We start from the raw sequence: 22,580 nt of genomic DNA on the forward strand, positions 1-22,580 counted from the left end.
AGAGAGAGGGGAGTACAGGTCGTTGTTTGACATGATGGCCAGGGCTGGCAGACAGGCCTACTTAATGCTGCATGGCAAGCAGCCTTTTGGTCTGTGGCTCGCATAAATAATGCGTATGCAAAACGATAAATGCACAAGTGCATCCTGTGCATATCCTGTCACTGTGTGTGTGCGTGTTTGCGTGTGTCGTGTCTGTGTGTCTTTTGCAACCAAATGACCAAACGGAGCAGCTGCAGCTGCAGTTTGAGCCTCCTCACAACAAATGCAAATACTAAACTTTCCAAATGGGCTTCGCCAGGAGTTTTTGGGCGTTGGGGCGATGTTGACGTTGACGTTGACGTTGATGGACATGTGCGGTGCATTTATGGCATGTCCTGCTGTGGCAGGACACTTGACAGCCAGCACAGGCAAAGGCCTTGATGCATATTCATAACTAAAAACTTGTTACATTCTGCACAAAACACAACTTTTGCATAAGAATAACCCAAAAACCAGAGAGAGCAAAAAAATAGAAAATAAACTAGGCAAAAGCTGAGCAATTGCAATTTGCCAAGTGGCAGAGCTCAGTGCTGCTTGCCTCGATGAATTTAGTAAAAGGCTTAGCCAGAGCTAAATTTTAGTGCTCGCTTGTTGCCTTATCGTCCAATTGTCAATTGTTTTTGAATAGAGCACATACATATTTTTGGCAATAGTGCCGATAAAATGAGGTAAGAAAGAGTGGGAGGGCAAGATTGATAGATAAATGCAAACACATAAAACGTAAAATGTAATTAAGCTAAACTTGACAAGCCATTGACTACATATAAAGTGATATATATTGCTGCAAATGTTTATCAAATAAACAGAATATAAATTTAGAGATTTTTTCCAGAAGGATTCATTTTTGTATATCCATGACAGTTACGTAGGGAAATAGGAAATACTCTTATATATATAACTAAGACGACAAGGAAAAATGGTCAGAAATAAATAGCTTAAGACAAATATCGAATATAAAAGTATCAACAGCAATTTTTCTATTAATATTATTTGAAAAGTTTCTCGAAATTCATCTAGGGAATCTTTTGGTATCTTTATAATAACTTCGACAATGGATATTGTGTATGCCATAAAAACCATGTCAAACAAACATATTGTTAATCAAATTGTAATGTCTTTAATACCGAGAGAGAGGCAGATAGAGAGAGAGAGAACAGAATAGAGAGGGCCCCAAGCTAGCTAGAGAAAACGTTCAAGAGAAAGCTGTCAGTTGCAGGTCAAATTGAAAGAAAATGAAAATAGTTTTTGCAGCAGGAGAGCAGAGCACAGCTCCTGCTCCTCCCGGAGTAGAGCAATATTTTGCATCTTCCAGCTGACAGTGTAATTTGATAAATGCTTCAGCTCAACTAGTTTGACGAGCTGAAAACAAAAACCTTAGAGCTGCTGATAGCGATGTAGGTAGAAAGGCTGAATCCGATTGGCTGTCAAAAAGTTGTATGCAAATGCATTTTGTATGCAAATCATTTTCCCTGCTAATAAACCAGTGCATTCAATTTTGGTTTTGAATAATTTGCCCCGATAACAATCTAGTGTATCGATACAAATTTTGTGCAAAATATTGCATATTCGTAAAATTGAGACAGAGCCTCATCTGTGTGGGTTAGCCAGAACAATTTGTTGTCAAATTAGCTGCTCTATTTCTCACACTTTATCAGCGCACTAAGCTTGCGTTCACTAAATTCTTGTCACATGCAAAAACAACTTGAAAAGCCGCTAGACAAATGGCTGTGTATAAAACCATTCGTAGTACGCGCAGTTTGTCATTGGGGTTTTCAACTTTTTTTCAGCGTTTCTCATCATTTTTTTTTTTTTTTTTTTTTGGTTACTTACAAACGAAAGCTTGCCCCGAAATCCACTTGTACAAATATTAATTTTCCGCCACTGTCGCCAGCGCTCGAACAACAGCCGCAGCGCAAGCCCAAAACATGGCTAAGAACATTTTGCACATAATTCTTTCCAGCCGCAAAATGATGCAAAAAAAAAAGCCCAACCTAAGAGGCAAAAAGTAAAAATGGGAAAGAGGCAGCCAAAAAAAACTTTTGCTGCACACAAAACGAATTCATAATTCATCGAGCGAGACGCAGGAAGTAACGAAAGGAAAAGATAGGGCGCAGAGAAATGGGCCTCGGGGCCTGGGACCTCAACTAAGAGTTCTGCCACTGTCCGCCATATCATTTATGCCATGCAGCCCTAAAGTATGCGAGTGTGGGCCTATGTATACCCTGTACAAAATTGGCAGGGGTATGCGAGAGTTAGAGTATACGATAAGTCGAAGGAACTAGTCGAAATGTTGGGAATCAATTTCCGGCAGGGAAAATAAATTATACTTAATCAGTGTGTCTAAAAAAACTACTAAGGATCTATAAAAACAAATTACAATATATAATTTTTATAAAATTAGACAATCAATTAGTTCTCAAAATTAATCTAGGGTATCTTTTCTTCTCTCTACAATTTTAAAATTCTATTTTCAGTTTCATTTCTGTTTTGCTTCAGTTTCAACGATGAAAATTAATTTGCTCACGCGCCAGTCGAGAGTCGCCTAGCAGTCGTTGTCGCTCAACAAAATTGGTTTCATCTGCAATGCGACGCGGTTCGCTTAGCCGCAGTGTCCACATTTCAGCCGCGTCCCGCCCAGCCGCCTACCGAAATATGCGAAAATGGCGTCCATTTTATGCACACACAACTCGTGCGGCGGCCAGCGCATAAATTTCATAAAATTTCATGAAATTCCATACATCAATATAACGATTCGAATAGGGGCCAATAGGGCCACCGAATATCTTTATATATGGACATAAATGGCCTGGCGGCGTGCACTTCAGCTGATTAGGCAAACAAGAGCACAAAGTGAGTGAGTGAATGGGCTAGAGTGTGATGGGCAAAAGGGCAAAAGAGACAGAGGCGAACGCATCAGCCCGCACAAAAATGCAATCAAATTATTTACAGCTGCATTGCAACACGCAGCGTATGCGCAATTTTGGCAAACAGCCAAAACGAAAAAGCTATGCATAGCGACGCCCAGTTTTAGCCTTTTGTGCCCGTGCCCAGGTGCAAAATTAAATATCTAAATATATATGTATATATATTTTTCGTCTGGCCGCCAAGTGAACCATCAAATGGTCTGCCTGTCCACGCCAACAATTTCACCTGAGCCTGGGTGCTTCTTCTTCTCTCTTTTATGCAACTGAACTTCTCCTCTTTCCTTTCTTTTTTGCCAAACTCAATTGCAGCTTAAACGTTGCTCTGAGCACTTTTTTTCTCTTTTGTGGCATCCTGAACATTCCGGCATTTCGGCTCTCAACTGTCACCTGCTGCTGGCCCGAAGACGTTTAGCAAGCTGCAATTTGCTCAACAAACATGTTTATTAAATTGTCTGGGAGATGTGTTTAGTGGAATGGCCTGGCAGGCTGAAGAGTTTAAGTTGAATTGAATATTATGAATAATAAATTGGGCTATTGGTATAAATAAAAATAAATAGATGTACTTGAATGGAAATTCTTTCTTTTATATTATTGCCGGTAATACAGAACTATGAAAATAAAAAGATTTAAAATAATTTAAAAAAATAGAAATAATAATAAAATAATAATTTAATAATTAAATTAAAAATCAATTACATATAATCTATATAATGAAAAAAATATTTAATTAAATTAAAGTTTTAAAAATATAAAGCCAACAATAATTTCATGAAAATAAATAAAATTAAAGTAAACAATATGAAATAATAAATAAATAAATCGTTTTAAAATTAAAAGCTAAAAAAATAAATTAGATCAAATAAACTAAAAAATAAATGAATTTATAAGCCATCATTAATTATAAGGAATTGAATAAGAAAGTTAAATACATCTTCTCTGTGAAAACCTACTCAAAAATCTACGCAACTAAATTTATTCTCCCACAATTCTACGTCAACAGTCTTTAAAGCCGACGCATTTAGATAAAATGAGCACACAGTGTACGAAATTCAATTTCAATAATTATAATTGAAATAATTTACCTGATTTATGCCAAAATATTTATCACTCTGCTTAGGCATGGGCCAAGCCATGGCAGCAACCGCAACCACAGCAACCACGAGCTAGAGCTAGTAAATTTTCAATACATTTAAGCTGCCAAGTTCTGGTAAGATTAACGCCATGTCCCATGTTGCTGCCCAACTGTTAACACTGTTCTGTTCTGGCCATCTAGAACTGCTTTTGACCCATTTACCCAGCAGGCAGCGGCAACGGCAGCAGAAAGGGCAGCAGCTGAGAAAAAAATGTCAACGTGCTGAAAAAGTTTGCACAAAGGCAAACCGAATAACAATAAGAACAACAAACGAACCCTTTTTCCTTTGCCAATGCTATCGTCCTGTCGAATTAACTATAAAGGATTATATTAGCAATATTTTATGTGATTTCTTAACGGCCCTCCACTAAATTTTCTGCGTGCGGGCAGCCAATCGACATGGAACAATGCGACATGTCCCACACAGGCCTCGGCGCCCAGTTCGCCTCGTGTGCCCCAATATACTGATAGCATCTTGCCACAGCCAACAAATGCGACAGTGTGTCAGTTGGCATGTGCGGGTGTGTGCATGGACAGTGTAGATATGTGTGTGTGTGTGGGTGTATCAGAGAAGTCGGACCCCGGTCATTATGGGCATGTAATTTATTTCAGTACTAAGCAGTATTTCTATGGCAAAGGGATTTGTTTTTGCTAAAATATGATTATCCTTGGCGAGAAGCTATGCCCATGGATACTCATTTACGGAAGAACCTTTTGAAGCTTTAGAGTTAATTTACAAAGTATATCTCAAGGGTGTCAATCGTTTGATACGAATTACTAATTGCTTAGTAATATTATAATTAAAAATCTATTTATTATCCATGGCAGGAAGCTTATGGTCCTTGATAATTTTTTACGAAGACTCTATAGGAGCTTTAGCTTGTAATAACAAAAATATATCAAAGTTAATCGTTGAATATATATTTATATTATCTGGTATATTAATACCTGCTTTCTGCTGAAATACACTATTAAATAATATAACAAATCCAATTGTATTTACTATACATCGTATCTGGAGTTGACTACTCATCACTTATTAACATTATTATTATTATTATTATTATTATTCTTTATAAAATTACAGGATATCACATAGTCACCTACAATATTTTAGTTTTTTATTTGGTTACTGTCAATTCGCTCTTTTTATGACATTCGCTAGGTTTTTGACTGAGGCAAGAATCGCTTTTCCTCCCATTTTCTTCATTTTTTCCCACACAGTTGCATTGAAAGTTTTTTTTTATTATTTATTTTCTTTTTTCTTGCCGATGCTAGTGTAGCAAATGGCAACGGACTCATAAGATTTTTCGCTGCTCTTGCACTCTCGCTTTCCCCTTACTCCTCTGTCTCCCTGCATACTCCATCTTTCTCTCTCTCTCTCTCTCTCTCTCTCTCTGCTGTTCAGTTTTGGCAGCGTGTCATTTTATGTTCATGGCCTGGTCCATTAAATTGGCCATATTTTTGCGCATAAACAAGCGCTGCATAGTTCGCGCGAATCCTTCGTCCCCCGTACACCCACAACTTGTCTGTATTGATCAATGAGCTGGAAGGATTCTAGAACCGACCCTAAGTACATAGTTACAACAACATATCGCACAATGCACAGCTTATACGCGTACATAAAAAGTTGTATAGAAAATTTCGTATAACACAAATTTCATAGCTCAGATTTTCATAGGGAATTTGCTGGAAACTTTAAGAGTTTTCGAACTGTCGATTCTTAGAGCGAAAAAAGTCTAGAAAATAGTTGCAATTGTGAAGATTTGATTGAATAGTTTTAAGTAGTTGAATTTAATTTATTAAATTAAATTATGCTTTATTTATAATAATGTTCAAAATAATTAAAATAGTTCGTTCTGTACATTTTATAATTTCAAATACTTTCCTTAACCTCGTTAAATTTATCTACTTGACAAATGCCCAAGTATTTATCTCTGTTTCAATTCTGCTTACTAATCTCTTAGCTCGGCACTCTCCCTAATTACGCACATCAATTGCTGCTGTCTAGGTAATAAAAGCCCTCATTCAGCATTGTGATTCCCTCTCCCCGCTTTGGCGCCTTTAATCAACTCGTTGCCAGGGTCAATGCAGCCGCTACTTGAACTGCATTTCAATTGCGCCCGCTGCTCTCGATTTGAAGATGTCTGGTTCTTGGTCCGCACTAGAGATTACAGGGTATTGCCCATTGGCCGGGCAATGGGTGCAATGAACGCGTGACGTACGCGGCGCCCATAAAACACGTTCACGTTCCGTTCGTTTGGGTCATAAAACAATTGTTTGGCGTCGCATTTTGCATTTGAAATGCAAATAAATTATTTTTGTCGAACGCACATGGCTTTAGAAGCAAATGAAATTTATGGCCGGACAGCATGGGACAGTCGACGAGGCTAAAGGCGGGATGAAATATCATCATCATCATCATCTATGAGGCAATAGCTGCAACAAACATGACAAACATGTCTCATGAATATTTGCCAGTTGTCGCTGTCGATGTCGATGTTTCGCATGGCATTGCTGTCAAGCTGTTTGTCGATTGTTCTTGTTTCTCTGTTTGTTTGCCTGTTGGTTGGCTGCTCACTGTCTATTTGATGCTCCTGCTGTGCTGTGTGCTGTGTGCTGTGCTGCGGTTGCTTTTGCCTGACAGCCTTCAGCAGATATATTGCAGCCTGCATGCATGCATTTATTAAAAACGGGCAACACTTTTGCCAACCACTACGGTCATACTCTCTGTTGTTCTTTTCCAATATTTGTAGCTACAGTATATATGCTGCCTCAGTATATATGCTCCCTCATAAATCCTGCTTAAATAATGCATGTGCCTGAATTACATTAATATTCACGCTCTCCTTGCTCTCGCTCTGCGTGGCCCCTTGGCTCTGGTTGCATTGTTTCTCGCATTTCTTTCCAATTTACTTGACAATTATTTATGGCACATGACCTGTCAGGGCTGCAACTGCCAGATACGGGTGTCAAATGTGCCAAAAGATATTTATGCACATTAATAAGCAACAGTCAGATTGTTAATTAATGAGCCGTCACGCGCAAATTGCTTAAATATAAAGGAAACAATGAAACTATCGAGGAATTAGGAAAAAGATGATATTCAGGTGCAAGTGCTTAATAATGACAAAAGTATTGAAAAAAAAAAAAAAAACAGAAACTAGTTTGAAAAATAAATTATTATATATCATATATATTTCAAAGTTTATATTATGTTATGTAGTTATGGAAAATTGAATAAAAACAATTATAAATTAAGTATTAACCAAAATGTTCTTCTTTATTAAATATAAAAACTAAAAAAAAATTATATAATGATATATAAATAAATTAAAATTGTAATCTGTTGAATAAGTCTAGTTTAATAATAAAAAAAAAAAATTATTTATTGCTCTATAGCCATAATTTTTTATTTCATTTGAGCTGGAAATATTTGAATGACTTTTTTAGATACGTCAATTTAAAATTTAACGTCAAATATTTTATATTTAATACAAACTATATTTTGTTTTTTTTTTTTTGGGTAATTAATTAATTGTTTTTAATTTATTCTATTATAATTTAAAAATTTTAATATTTTACAAAAAAAGTTTAGAATATTTAAAATAACTTTAGACCATCCCTAATGAATATTTCTCTTATTTTCTCGAAGTTCACAGAACAAACTACAACTCAACACTCGCCAAGAATTTTTCCATTAAGTGGCCAAATGAAACTGAATGCGTATAAAAATAGTTATAGCTCACTTTGATTGGCAATATTTAAGCAGAGCCCCAAAAGCAAATAGCCAAAGCTTAAATACGACCCGAATTCATTTCCAATGCCCAATGGCTACAAAGACAAACAACAATATATATGTACATGTATAAGTGTATGAATAAAATTTAGCAGCTGCAGTCATAAATAAACATATTTTGTTACCGATTAACCAGCCGCAAAATAGCCAGCAATAACAGCAACAACAACAACAACAGCAAAGGAGGCCGACAGAAGCTAGCCAACAACATGGTCAAGACTGGCAGCCATTTGCCTATTGCCACAACATATGCACACACACACACACTCACACACTCACACACACAGACACATACACATACACATACATTCACATCGTCTGAAATTTATTTCTGTACACTCTATAAGGCAATAGGATTAACCCTTAATGCGCAACAGCAATAATTGCCATGACGGCAACGTTGGCAGCGACGCCGACAGCGACGTCAGCTGCGACAGCGACGACTTAATTTTTAGCACAGGCGGCAACAACTTGACCCATATTTCCAATGGCCACCCCGCCGCCAGAACGACACATCGACACACCGACACCCACACCCACACACACACACACACACACACACCGTTTCCTGCCACTTAAAGCCGCTCACATACAAACACTTCAGATGGCTACCCTCTATACCAGCCTCCTGCCTCCTACCTTTCGTCTCTCCCGCTCCCACCACGCCCCTTCATCCACCATCAACCAATAAATTTGTGCACCTCAGCAACAGCATCAGCCAAGCCCCCATAACGCTCGCCAGGCCATGTTAGCCAAAGCTGAAAACTGAAATTTTTGTCGTCGAAGCGGCAAATGAGCTGGAAGCGTGTATCGAAATGAAATGAGAAGGGAAGGGCAGCAGCTGCCGGAGCATGGGTGCGCGGGCCTGAATGCTGCAAAATAAATATGTATGTACACAAATAAACGAAACGAACGGCAAAGCGAATGCCGAAAAAGCCAGCACAAGATACAAGGCAAAAGGCAGCAGCCAGCAGCCAGCAGCCAACATCTGGAGTAGGAGTAGGATGTAGGAGCTACGAGCTGCGAGCTGTGAGCTGGTAGTCGTGTTAGAGTAGCAGGGGAGCGGAAAGATGCGCAGAAAATGGGAAAACGACTGTGTGGAAATTTGCAAAGCGGCGGCGCACAAAATAAATTAAGTAAAAATAAATGTCACGATGCGAAAAATACAACAACAACAACGCCAACGACAGCGACAGCAGCAACTAAGAGCAGTCGCCTAGAAAAGCGAAAGCAGCACCAAGAAAAATATAACACATACGCCGCGTGGGCCATGCCGCTGCGTGGGCGTTGCGCTGCTTTTTTAATGAGTTTTATTAGGCTGGGCACCAAACGAAAAAAAAAGAAAAACAACAACAAGAAAGTATACACGCATAAACAAACAGTTAAAGAGCGAGTGGCACACACACATACACACAGGCACAGCTGACAGCAAATCGAATTAGTTTTGTTGGCTTTGCCACAGCGAAGAGCGAAGAGAGAGCGCTCAATTATACTCTTACGCTCGCAAATTCACTCGCTCTCTTTTTCTCAGTCTCTAGCCCTCTCTCTCTTTCTCTCGCTCTCTATCATTCTCGCTCGCGTCCACTGTGTCACGAGTCGGGCAAAAAGCTCGCAACAGAATTTATCCCTGGATGCTGCTGGAAATTCCTTTTGCCGTGTTCCCACTTTTTTTCTGTTTCTGTTTTTTTTTTATGTTGCCTACTTATAGGCCTTGTGGCACGCATAGAAATGTTAATGTTTGTCCTCCATGTTCAGTTTCGAGGGCAACTGCGTGTAAATATCTCTCAGTGTGTGCGTGTGTGTGTGTGCGTGTATTGTTGCTGGAAGCTGCACGCAATTTCATTTTGATTTTGATTGCTTTCGTAGTTGCGGTTTAACAAACAAACTTTATAGGGTATAACTGTATATATGCAACTACAAATATACATACATACATTTATATATACATATATGCATATAGTATCTCCTGCATGCCCTGCACTCATTAAAGTGCAATAAATTGTATTGCCTTCCATGTTATTGCAAGCCAACGTGGTACGCAGCAGCTGGCGAATTATGAGAATATTTCGGACCTTTTGTTATTTTATTTAGATTGTTTATGCTGTACAGCAACTAGGTCAAGTAAGCAGCAAAACTTTATGAAAATTCGTCTATTATGGTATACATATACATTTCTAACAATTTGAAGTGCTGCAGTAGCTAATGCCCAGCCAGCCGAAAGTAAAGCTGATATTTCAGAAAATTTCCCTGCACACATGAATCTCTTCTCTCTCTCTTTGTATACATACATAAACAAAAACACGTGCACATGTACTGTAATAAAATTCTTTTAACTAATGCCGACAATTATATCAGAAAATAAATTCATAAACTGCACTACTGGAATCGACCAATTCTATTTATTGACTAAAGATTTTACGGTGCTCATGGGGTCTTGTGATTTATCGAATAAATTTTTACTACTTATGGTATATAATTGAAATAATATAGTTAATCTCTCCCAAAAGCTTATTATTTGTGAATCGCAGATTGAACAATTTATTTATTTTTTTTTTATTTCATTTAATTTCTTTTATTCAAGTTAAAATTAAGTTGCCGAAAAGGTAGCAGGAGAACAATAAATATACATATAAATTAATATAAATATTAAAAAAATGCAGACAAACGTTGAAACATTTTTAGATAGAGCTGCGATAATAGGAGTATTTCAAGATAAATTTTCTGAGCGATATAAAATATTTACAAAAATAAAATATATATGTATATTAATATATAAGCAATAAAAAATCATAATAAATCATAAAAAAAATTAATAATAAAACTAAAACAAATATATGTTTTGTAAATTTGTATAATATATTAATATATATATTTTTATTGCTCTCATCTAAAGGCATTCTCACAGTCCTTACAGCTAAACCAAAATTCACAATGCCCCGCAATCTACTTCGTTAACACAGGTTACGTCTCACACTCTCTAAAACTTCATCATAATCCAAAGACGCAGCCCAACGGCCTCCTTAATTGAGCATATGCCCAAAACAATTTGCTCGCAAGCCCCTTTGCAGTGCTCAAACACAATAAACTGAACAATCTCTTGAGCTAAACAATACAACAAAAGGCGAAGCACTTAAGAGTCTGCCTCGAGTGTTCGCAAAGTCAAGCACAAGGATTTCGTCAATAAACCGATATCCTGTTGCACCTGTAAAATGCATTTAAGGAAACGCTCAACGTGTTCACCAGTTGCAGCAGCCAAAGGGGATCAGCACGACAGCAGCCAGAGCTGGCCGAGCTGCCTCAGCTGCAGTTGCCACATGCCACGTTTATCCATATTTATTTTTTGCTTCTCAGTTTTTCTTTTTTTTTTTCGAACGAAGATTACGCCGGCTTGCGGCAAACTCCATTAAAACTAATTAACGCTGGCTAGGCAGAGACGGGAGTTGTGGGTGTGGCGCTGTAGCTGATTTATAAATAGTTGCAACAGCAGCAGCAGCAGCAGCAGCAGTGCAACGAGTAATATTAAATAATAACCAACTTTGTGATGAACACGGCTTCCACAAAGCCAAAGGCAGCTGCGTAGCTGCTCTGCTGGAAGACTAGCCAACGGAGTGAGAGAGCGGGTGGGTGGGAGAGGAGTCTGGTTTGGGCTCTGTTTTCTGCAAGGCAATTGACCAACATTTTCAATTAAGTTTTGCTCCAATAATCAGGCAACATTACGACGGCAACGTGGATGCCGTGGCGTGCCGTACCGTGCCGTGCCCTGCCGTGCAAAAGCGCGACACACAGAGTGAGCGAAAGACGACTGACTGGACTGAGCTGAGCTGGGTTGGCTGCTCCACATCCTTACCGCTAGCTGCACAAACATTTACAGATCAAACAGACACACACGCACATACATACATATATAGTGACTGCCCCCTTCCCTAGTTTCGCCTCGACGCACAGTTGAGTTATTTGACGCGCAGCTGTTGGCCAAAGCCCCGGAAATATCCAGCTTTAGTAACGCAACCCCCTCAGACTCTGCAAAATATTGCAGTATAATTTTATATGCATGTGTGTGCGCACATGTGTGCTTGTATGTGTGTGTGTGGGTGTGTCTGTGTGAGACTCGTTAACCTTTTTCGCCAGCTTCTTGGTATACACAAACATTTATCTTCTAATTGAGGCGGCAAATTGTTAATTTGAGTGCGGGGACGCATTATTATTAAGGGAGGCTAGCTGCTCGTATGGCATGGGGGCGTGGCTGGCTTGACAGTCTCCCGCCTCCACCACCTCCATCTCTTTGTGTCTGTCGCACTGCAAATGCAGTTGAGCTTTAACTTTATGACAGGTGTTAACGACCACACATTCAACCATTATGAGCGCATTAAACATTCACTTAACAGCGCCGCTCTCTTTCTCTCTCTCTCTCTTTCATGCTCTCTCACTTGTCCTCTCTAGTTCGTGTCATGTATCATTTGGGAATTGCAATGGCAAATAAAATCGTTCGACGGAATGGCCCACTAACAGGGTCGCATGCCACCGAGCCTGGGCTAACAAGCTGTGAGAGCTGCAAAAACTATTTAACTACATTCATAACTTGAAAATATCTTAAAGGATTTTCATTCTGCTTAAGCATATTAGAGATGCATTGCATTGGGGAGTCTTCAAAGCTAATATAGCAAAAAGTTTTTTTTTTTTACTAAAGTTGCCAAGTTCTCTTGTGAATATAAAAAATGTATTTGAAATGAAAATAAGTTGATAAACAAAATTCATTTTAAATTTGAATTATTATAGAAATGATATTACTTTTCTTATGTGTACTTAAAGGATTTTTTCCAGAAAGGTAATAAACTATTATGTATATTAAATATTACTTGGAGTTTTAGCTTTTATTATTTTTGTATTTATTTATTTTTTCATTTAATTTTTTTCGACGTATTTTTTTTTTTTGCGCTCTCCTCCTCCTCTTCCTTTCCGCCAACGCTCTCATTGCACATTCAAGTTTCATCTGATTTGCCTTGCTAAAGTACGCAAATTACCAATTAAAATTTTAACTAATTTTAATTATAAAGTTTAAATAACATATTTGATTAACCCTAATTAAATATGCCAGCAACGAAGTTTTGTTGTTAAAGTTCTCTGCAATAATTTTAGTTAGTTCCGCGCACTAAACAAAATGAAACAATGAAATATATTCCAAAACCTGAAGTATTTATGAAAAATGTGTGTGCTTTGCAGCAAAATGTGTGTGTGCTGGTGAGTGCCACGTGCATTAACTTAAATGCTTTTGTGGGTTGGGCACTTTGCTCTCTAAAAGGAAAAAAAAAGAAGCGAAACCGCTTTTCAAACATTTAACGATTTTTTTTTTAGGTCAGAGACTGCACAAATATTTTAGCATAAAAATGTGAATATTTTTCACTAACTTGGCCGGCAGCAGTTTATGAATGTCAGCTAAAACACACACACTCATACACACATATACACGGGAAAGTCACAGAGAACCTTATATAAAGTGCAGTTTATGAGCATTTCTTGTAAAAAGCGACGGAAAAACAACTGAGAGTACTCTAGAGTGAGTGCATATCCGATTAGCAGATACCCTGCAGGAAGTGCAGCTGCAATCAGAGCTGTAAAGAAATAAGCTAACAAAATCGAATGCAATTATATTTAAGTATTTCGATAATTTCGCTCAAAATCTCGAAATTTTTGAAATTTTTCTTGGAAATTTATTTACTATATAGAGTAATTTTGGCATTATGCCAACGGCTCTATTTTTCTATTCCTCTGTATATTTTCTCTTTAAAAATTATACACGATTTTGAGCAGAGAACTAAACTTTTATCTAAACATCAAATATTTTTGAGTATCTATCCTAACTTTTTAAGATTTACATCACTAATTTGCCTCTGCCTATCTTATTTTACCTATCATATTTTAATTGCCTCTAAGTATCATCTTCCCTGTATAGCAGCACTTAAAGATTTCCCGCAACCTCCCCTTCCTCCTCCATGGCAAACAGGGTAACTGAAAGCTAAAACAGAGCTCACGCCCGCAGTTGTAATGCGAAACTTATTAACATACTTTAGGGCAACATGCATTAGAAGTGCATATATGTATGTGTGCTTGTATGTACGTCGGTGTGTATTTAATTGCAGGTGCGCCCAGGTGGGCGTGGCCTTGCCACAGCTTGACAATAAAATACAGGATGCATTGGGCCTGCAAATTATGAAAGCAAAAAAAAAAAAAAAAAAAGAAACGCCCGCAACGCCAGCGCAACGGTTATTGAAACCCGTTGCATTACACATACGCACACACACACACACACACCTGCTGACACGCACACACAAGTGTAGCTATGCAGCTGGCTTCCACATGCATATATGCCTATACATATGCAAACGTGGCGTATACGCAATGCTGTGTAGTTGCTACAGCTGTGTGTGTATCTCTCGCCTGCTTTAGCTGTAGTTAATATGAAAATCTGTATATGTGTGCGGGTGTACGTAAGTAGGTGTGTGTGTGCGTGTGACTGGCGAAAATAGGTCAGCTGTAGGTTGCTGCTGCTGCTGCTGCTGTTAAACTGGGCGTGACAGCAAAAGTGGCAAAAGCTAAAGTTCCAGCTCAAGCAAAATAGAAACGCGGTAACAAAAAAAAAAAACGGCGAACTTCTGGCCATAAAGTAGCTAACCGAAAAGTCACCAGTTAATTGGGCGCTGGTGGGCGTGGCTGGCTGACAGTCAGTCAAACAGGGGCAGCTGCATACCAGGGCGCAACTAGTGGTTAATATTTGATAACTGCTTTGCATACACACACACATAGATAGATAGAAAGAGAGAGAGAGAGAGAGTGATAAAGAGGGAGAACGAGCGGGTGTGAGAGAGAAAGACAGCTGCAATAGCAGCGACCTACTTTCTGACAATGCATTTTTGCAGCTGCAACAGACGCTGACGCTCTCTATATGCGTGTGTGTGTGTGTATGTATGCGTGTGGCATCAACAAGTATATAGCAAAATACGCAGCAGCACGCCCCATTATTCTTCAGCTTTATCAGCTGCAGCTGCAGCTGCAGCTGCATCTGCATATACAAGACGCTGTCCAAAAAGAAATAAGCAAAGACATGAATAAATAACCAGAAAAAAAATTGAAAAGTGAGAAGCAACAGCTAAGCTACAACTTTAGGGAATTGCTCTGCTCAAAAGTTGCAGTGCCTTCGTTGCTTTTATGCTGCTTGTTGCGCTTAATAAATCAATTTGAACGTCATAAAATAGCAATAAGCTACGAAATACTCTGGGAGCTGCTCAAGTGCAAAAAGTGCAGAGGCAACGAAAATGCATCCGGATATAATATATGCGAGTGATAAATGTATGTATATGGCTTAAAGTTTTTGGCATTTAAGTTTTTATTTATTTGAACTAGATTTCTCTCTTGAAAATTATACATAAAAAAGTTAAAGATATTGAAGAAAAACCCTAGTTTTTTTTTAGGGGTTAATTTGATTTCCATCAGCTAAACTTTCATGATTTGTATATATGTATTTATATGCTGAATAATCTATATTCATAATTTAATTTAATATAATTTGTTTGTCATATATTTATCAAAATAATTTCAATGAGCTTCGATTTTATAATATTATATAATATTTTATATAAAATTTATATTTATTTTTTATGCTGTGTCTAAACCAAATGTAGGTCAAATTATTTAGCAACTAAAAACAGCAAGTAAAAATCATTATCGATTGAATAAAACCTAGAGAGTATGCAGAATATTATTCGGCTGCCAATAAGCTAAAAAATCCAATTCAATTTCTAAGCATATTATAAATTGATTCAATATTAATCCGATATTTTTTTCTGAGGAAAATCAGATGTAAAAAAAAAGAAATATAATATTATTATTCCTATTATTATAATTTTATTTTTATTTGTAAATTTAAAATAAAATTGATTTATGTAAATTACTTTTTAGTATAAAGAAAAGCAAGTTATATAAAAATAAAATAGGTCCTCTGATCAGCTTTATTAAGAAAGCATCCATCCTCTAAAAACTGTTCGATGCGCTTATCTATAATTTTAGCACCATAAAGTTTCGACTCTCTCCCTCTCTCGCTCTGTCTTTAAATAAATGTCTATTTCTTCTATTTGCAGAGGAAATTCCATATTTAAATGTAAAACGTGCCAACCTTTAGCCTTTTGTCAAGTCTCGATTCAATTAAAATGCAGTACCGGCCACGTTTTTAGTGCTTTGGCCAAAAATAAATGTTGCAAACAGCAAATAATAAATAAATAAGAAAGTAGGTATGCAACAAAAATACAGAAAAGAGAAGAGAGAAATATATATATATATATGTATATGTGTGTACATGGGAAGAGAGCAGTTAGAATAAGTAGAAGCAGCAGCAGCAGCAGCAACGGCAGCAGGAATAGTAAAGCAAATGGCAAACGAGGCAAACGAGTCCATGTCCTTGGGCAACGTCCCACGCAAAAATGTTGGCACAGCCAGCAAAGGTTACCAATACAAATACACACGCACAAAAGCAATCAAAGAGAATGGTTGAGGCACACACACACATACACATCCGCTCGCACAGTGGGCCACAGACGCACTCAATGTGCGCCGACAAAAAGAAGAGAAAGAAAAAACAACAACATAAAAATTAAAGAAGCTTTAAGTATCCTTGTTGCTGCTGCAAGGACCAACGCCAACGCCAAAGGAAATATGGCCAGGCGGACGATGGGATCCAAGGGGGGGGCAAAGGTTAGGTTAGGGTAGCTGCCCGACTGGCTGCTGCTGCTGCTGTCAGAAATTGCTTGTTGGTTGTCTTTTTTGTGTGTTTTCAGTTCAAGTTTTTTTTTTCGCTCAAGATTTTGCCTGCCAAGGTTTACGCGCTCTCACGCACTCTCACGCATTCTCTCTCATCTCACGCACTGTTCTCTCGCCGCACTCACTGTCTAGTGCGCACCTTAAAGCTTCAGCAACTGTGTGTATATGTGTGTGCGTGCGTGCGTGTGTGTGTGTGTGGGTTAGTGCGAAAAAATATATAAATGTGCAGCGATTATGGCTAAAAGATCTTTGTGCTGCTGTCACAGCTACAGATACACGGGCTACAGATACGGCTACAACTGCAGATACAGATACACACACACACACATATACACATATGCTAACGCATATGGCATGCATGTATGTATATCCGAAGCCGATAAAAAATTGCTATGGATATTAAAGCGATGGCTACAAAAGCGAAAAAAAAACCCTTGGCTACATTAGCGAGAGTGACAGCAGACCTCTGTCAATGTGTGTGTGTGTGTGCGGGCGTTTGTCTGTGTGCGTATTTTTAGCCATTTTAAAATGTTTTTTTTTTTCCCTTTTTATGAATTTTTTATTTATATATACGACTGCTCGGGGAACCAATTCGTTGAGCCCAATTCGGGCGATAAATGCACAATATTTGCGGTTATGTATGTTCATTTGATATGATGTCGCATATTATTTATTGTATGTGTTCTTTAAAGGTTGACAAATTTCCCAATTTGAAATGTTAAAGTAAAAAAAATAAACTAAGGTAAGACAACGTATGAAATCTATCATGTAAAATTAAAATTAAAAACCGAAAATTTAATTTATTTAATATTTAATATTATTATATAAAATAATAAAAAAAATTATTTATATATTTTGATATTGTACAATCCCGCTGGAAATCCTTCTAGAGTAAAGCCAGCATCTAGCGCCCCAGCTAGCACAACATTTATCTTCGGCTATATATGACAATTTATTTCCCGCTGTCAGCTGGTTGAGCTGCTGATAAAACTCTCATTTTATTTTAATTGCTCTTCGTAAAAAAAAAAAAAATGAAGAAAGAAAATAATTGTTATTGTCTTTGTATGTCCGCTGATAAATCTCTTTAATTTATGTCGCTTATCAACTTGTCCTTGGGTAAACAGAGAGAAAGACAAGCCGATAGATGGAGAGAGAAGAGATAAAGACAGAGAGTCAGTGTGAAAAAAGTCAAAGAGCAACAGTCAAAGTGCAGGAGAATCATGCATCAGTTTTAATTTAATAAAGACATGTGAGATTTATAAAATATAAATTACGAATATTAATTTATTTACATTTTGAATTTAATTTTCGATTCAAATGGAATTTTATATCAGCTGCTATGATATAAAACATTATGGCAAAACGGAAAATCAATCATTTAATAATCAAAGTTTCCCTAAACATTTTCAATAATTTAATATCAAATTTTAAAACCTTAATTAATATAATTTTCAATACATTCAATTATATTTCCATGGCACTTTTATTTAAAAAATAATAATAATAATAATAATGTTAATCAAACTAATAAAAAAATAATAATAATATTAAATAAAATAAAATATAAATTTAATGATTTTCGATAGGATCTATATGTTTGTATATATTTTGTTAATATTTTTTTGGTGCTAATAATTTTCTATTTGAATGTCTAAGCATTGGAGTCGGTGCAGTAAAACTAGCTGGCAATTCGACCAATGCAGCTTGCTTTCAGCTATAAAATGGCTAAAAATAACTAAATCTGGATCATAGAACTACCTGCTGAGCATGAGAACGATCCCTAGTTGACTGGAGAACACAACAGGGAGGAATTGTGTATTAGACCAACGTAGGCAGCGTTTGTTTACATATGGTCTTGCTCGGCCTCAGTCCCACGCTCAGTCGTGCGCTTGCTTTGTCTGTCTATTTCATTCCCTGCCTTTCCAGTCCCTCCCTGCATCCCTCTATTCACTAGCGAGAGTGTTTTCCTCTGTGAACGTCTGCTGTATCTCCCTCTCTCTCTCTCTGATCTCTTTTCATTCATTATTTTTCTCTCTTCTTCCTTCGACACCTTTCACATTTGTCATAATTGCCGCTAATCTCTCTTCCTCATAAGAAAAGTCAGACCAATGTAAAGCAAATTGGCTGACAAACCCTAGAAAATTCGTCTCTTCAAACAAATCTGTTGGGATCTTGGCCTAAAATATGATTATAATTTCCCGTCCTTCTCTTTAGCATTTAATATTGTAATTGTTATTGTTCATCATTCAAAAAATGTATAAGCTTTCCATGTCATTTTGTAACGATTTCTTATTATGTATATATCAAAAAGTAAATCCGAAACAAAAATTTGCTCTAAAAACAAACTAAAACATTTATTTATTACATAAACTTATTCGCTAACTATTTAAAAGTTCAATAAGCACAGCCAATACATTTCAGCTGTTGCATCTCTTTTGTTTTCTGCTCCCTCAGCTCCACTGCCTGCCTCTATGGCACCCACTCATCCACATCGTACGACTTCTGCGTATATTCACACTGCAGCACTGGCTCCTTGGGCAGCGAGTCGTTTGGCTCTTGCTTGCGTCGCCGACGCACTCCGGTCACCAGTCCCACAATCACAATTACCAACAATGCGCCCGATGCCACGCCCACAATGGGTATTGTCAGAGTATTCAATTGATTCTCATCATCGGCTGCCTGATCGATGCTCAACAGTTGCTCCAGCAGGCCACGACGACACGAGAGCTTGGCATTCGCATCCTCGCTCGCCTCCTCCACATAGCCCGCATTGCAGCTACACTTGCCCTGAGCATCGCAGCTCTGATGCGGACCACAGCCCGTCTGAGCACAATGCTGCTCCTTCGCTCGGCCATCGCTGCTCTCAAAGAACTCGGCACGACACTCGCCCGCATAGAGGATGTAGCCCTCTTCGCAATCGAAGGCTGTGATGGTCGATGGGGTGGACGATGATTTGCTTAGGTGCTCCTCCGGTTCGGTGACATCATCGCTGGTCAACTTCATCATCGTGTCGTCGTCGCGCAGCTGGCAGCTGTTGCTCTCGGCATTCCAGAAATAGCCACGATTACACGCACAGACTTCCACATCGACGCACTGGCCATTGGCACAGCCGTTGCCCACCTGGCAGACCGGTGCACAGGGCGCACTGACTCCATCTCCGGTGGGCGGCAGAGGCTGATGGCCCGGCTTACACTCGCATGTATTGGGCGCCACACAATGGCTGCCCGCTGGACAGCTCCGCTCGCAGATGGGCTCACAATAGTGGCTACCGTCACGATGTGCAACGGCCGATATATAGCCGCTGGTGCATTGACAGCGCTGGGGAGCCACACAGCTGGCGTGAGCCGGACAGCCACGCTCACAGACGGGCTCACACAGACCCGACTCGCCCACTTGCGAGTAGCCCGGGCAACATTCGGAAATGAGTTTGTAGCTAATCTGCTCCTCGTGCGTATTGTAGAACTCGGTAATCTTCTCCGCCTTCTTCCACAACTTCCACTTGGAAGGCTGTTTGACCACGGTCCGTTGCTTCGTTACGGGCACCAAAGTCCTCGTTGTCACATTCCGTTCACAATAGTTTTCCCTTTCGGCCAGACTGAAGCCTAGCATGCACAGGCCCAGGCAGAGAATAGCACAAATGTTTCTCATTCTATCAACTGATCGTGTCGAGTCTCAATTCAGCACTGACTTGCACGGGCCGAGCGATGCTTAGCTGGAGAGCTCGAGAATCCGAAAATCCAGTATAATAATAACAAAAACATCCGTCGCTAGATAACTTTCGACCCTTGCTCTATTCCTGTCTCTCTTTATCACACACACACGTACTATCATGCACTCCCTCTCTCTATCTCCCTATGTCTGTCTCTGTCTTATATCTGTAGCGGCGTCCCTCTGATAAGTCAGAGCGGAGGGTTGCAATGCATCGATAGAGCGACAAGTCAAGTCAGGACAGAGCAGGCAAACGAAGAATGCGTATCGTAAATTACACTAGACAACAACATTCAGAGCATCTCTCACGTTTGATTGAGGTCAAATAATGAAGAATAAATTCTATCTACATATATTTACATAGACAATAAATTAATAAAATAAATATAATATTTTGCTCAACGTTTAAGTATATGACAAACAATTTATTTTTGTCTTTTTTCGACATTTCAACAATATGAAAGAATCGAAATAAATTTCGCTATATATTAAATATTAAAATTTATTATTAATATTTTTATTATTATTTTAATTATTTTATTATTATTTTAAATGTTTTATTATTATTTTAATTATATTTATTTGTAATTTTGATATTATTTCTTTTTACTTCCATATATATATATTTCCTTTATAGTTAAATATATTTATAATATATCAAACTTCATTTAAATGTTTTAACATATTTATTTTAAGACTTTGTTATTTATTTATATTTTATTATTATTTCATTCATATATTACTTTTAAACTGAAGTGAACCCCAATTTTTTCAATTTTTTTTTTCAATTATTTCAATAATTTTTCAATTATACTTTCATGAATTTACAAAGTTTATTTATTATTAGTCATACCCTACACACATGTAGAGTTTTCAAAACCCTGCTGTCTAGTGTTATTTTGGATGCTGGCAAAGTGCACTCAGCTGTTGCTGCTTCTGTTGCTGCGCCGCAGCAGACAGTGAAATGCTGGTGGCCATTGTCAGTTGATTCGATGTGTCTGACTTTATCATAATACCCGCTTAATAAGACGCTTAAGTCGCCCGCATAAAAAGATGCCGATAAGCTGGAAAATAGCTGCAATTGCCACTTAGTATATATCACAGATATATTTGTTTATTAATCACAATGAGGCAGGCGTTCGAGCGGAACTAAATGAGTCGCCTTGCAGATTTGCCATTGCATAGACTTATATGCATTTATAGAAGGTTTTCGGGTTTGCCTGCTCTTATCGAAAGGAAATAAAATAATTTAACTTGACTCATTAATTTCGAAGGTTTGTTTTTAGACATTAGAAACTGGTTTCCCCTCGAACTCTTACATAAAAATGCACTTTAGTCTTAGGGCATGACTCTATATCTACCTATACCCATGCTCTCTATCTACCTATACCTGCTACAGCAAATATACTCTATAAACAGGTCAAAACAGCCAAAGCAGGTAGTTTCCTGTTGCCTCAAGAGTGTGAGAAAATCATGAGATAAATAATAAATATTAATATTAATTAGCTGAAATTTAAAATATGACCTAAAAGCACTCATATTTTGGCATGGAATTTTACATAAGGCAATGAATGCTCTAGCTTAAGTGAACGTTTATATATTTAGCTTGACAGTTAGTTGCGGTCAAGCCGAAAATACAATAGTTTTGACGTCACATATGTCAGATTTTCTGTGTGTGTGTGTGTGTGTGTGTGTGTGGGAGGGGCTTTTTTTTTTTTGCCTTAGGGTTTCTTTTCTTTGCAGCCCACACAGTGAGCCACATATACAACAGCAACAAAACTGTCAATGCAAAAGCTGGCATCACGGGGCACGTATCCTGCTTTCTGTCTTCCAATCCAGCATGTCGCTCCGGCGAGCCAACAAAATGAACATATGAACGCTTGAATGACAGCTGACATAGAGAAACAAAAGTGTGGGTGTGTGTGTGCGTGCGTATATGTGTGTGTGTGTGTCTGTTGTGTGTGCTTGTGACACAGTCACATTCTAATCTAAAATAATTGAATTGAAGTCAGATTGCAACTGATGCCTTGCGCTCTTGTAGCAAGCAGCAGAAACAGACTCAGATATGTGTATGTACACTGAGAGAAATGCATAGTAGATAGCTATTTGTTTTCGAAAGAGACAAAGTCGATTTCTAGCTGCAAAAATTTATTAAACAATTCTTTGAATA

At 38.0% G+C, this 22,580-nt stretch overlaps 2 protein-coding genes across 2 annotated transcripts in view; both read right to left on the bottom strand.

Annotated features, from left to right (window-relative positions):
• nAChRalpha5 (nicotinic Acetylcholine Receptor alpha5) overlaps nucleotides 1–22,580 on the bottom strand; it is a 78,000-nt gene that overhangs the window by 47,789 nt on the left and 7,631 nt on the right. The gene's annotated exons all lie outside the window — the stretch shown is intronic.
• Nucleotides 19,030–20,737, bottom strand: NimC4 (Nimrod C4). The gene has a single exon (XM_030385128.2). It carries the CDS (start codon nucleotides 20,348–20,350, stop codon nucleotides 19,172–19,174), a length of 1,179 nt encoding a protein of 392 aa, XP_030240988.1. The 5' UTR covers nucleotides 20,351–20,737; the 3' UTR covers nucleotides 19,030–19,171.

This window comes from Drosophila navojoa, chromosome 3 (assembly GCF_054131105.1).
Source record: "Drosophila navojoa isolate 15081-1374.11 chromosome 3, UAZ_NAV_1.0, whole genome shotgun sequence".
In the NCBI taxonomy this organism is placed as follows: Eukaryota; Metazoa; Arthropoda; class Insecta; order Diptera; family Drosophilidae; genus Drosophila; species Drosophila navojoa.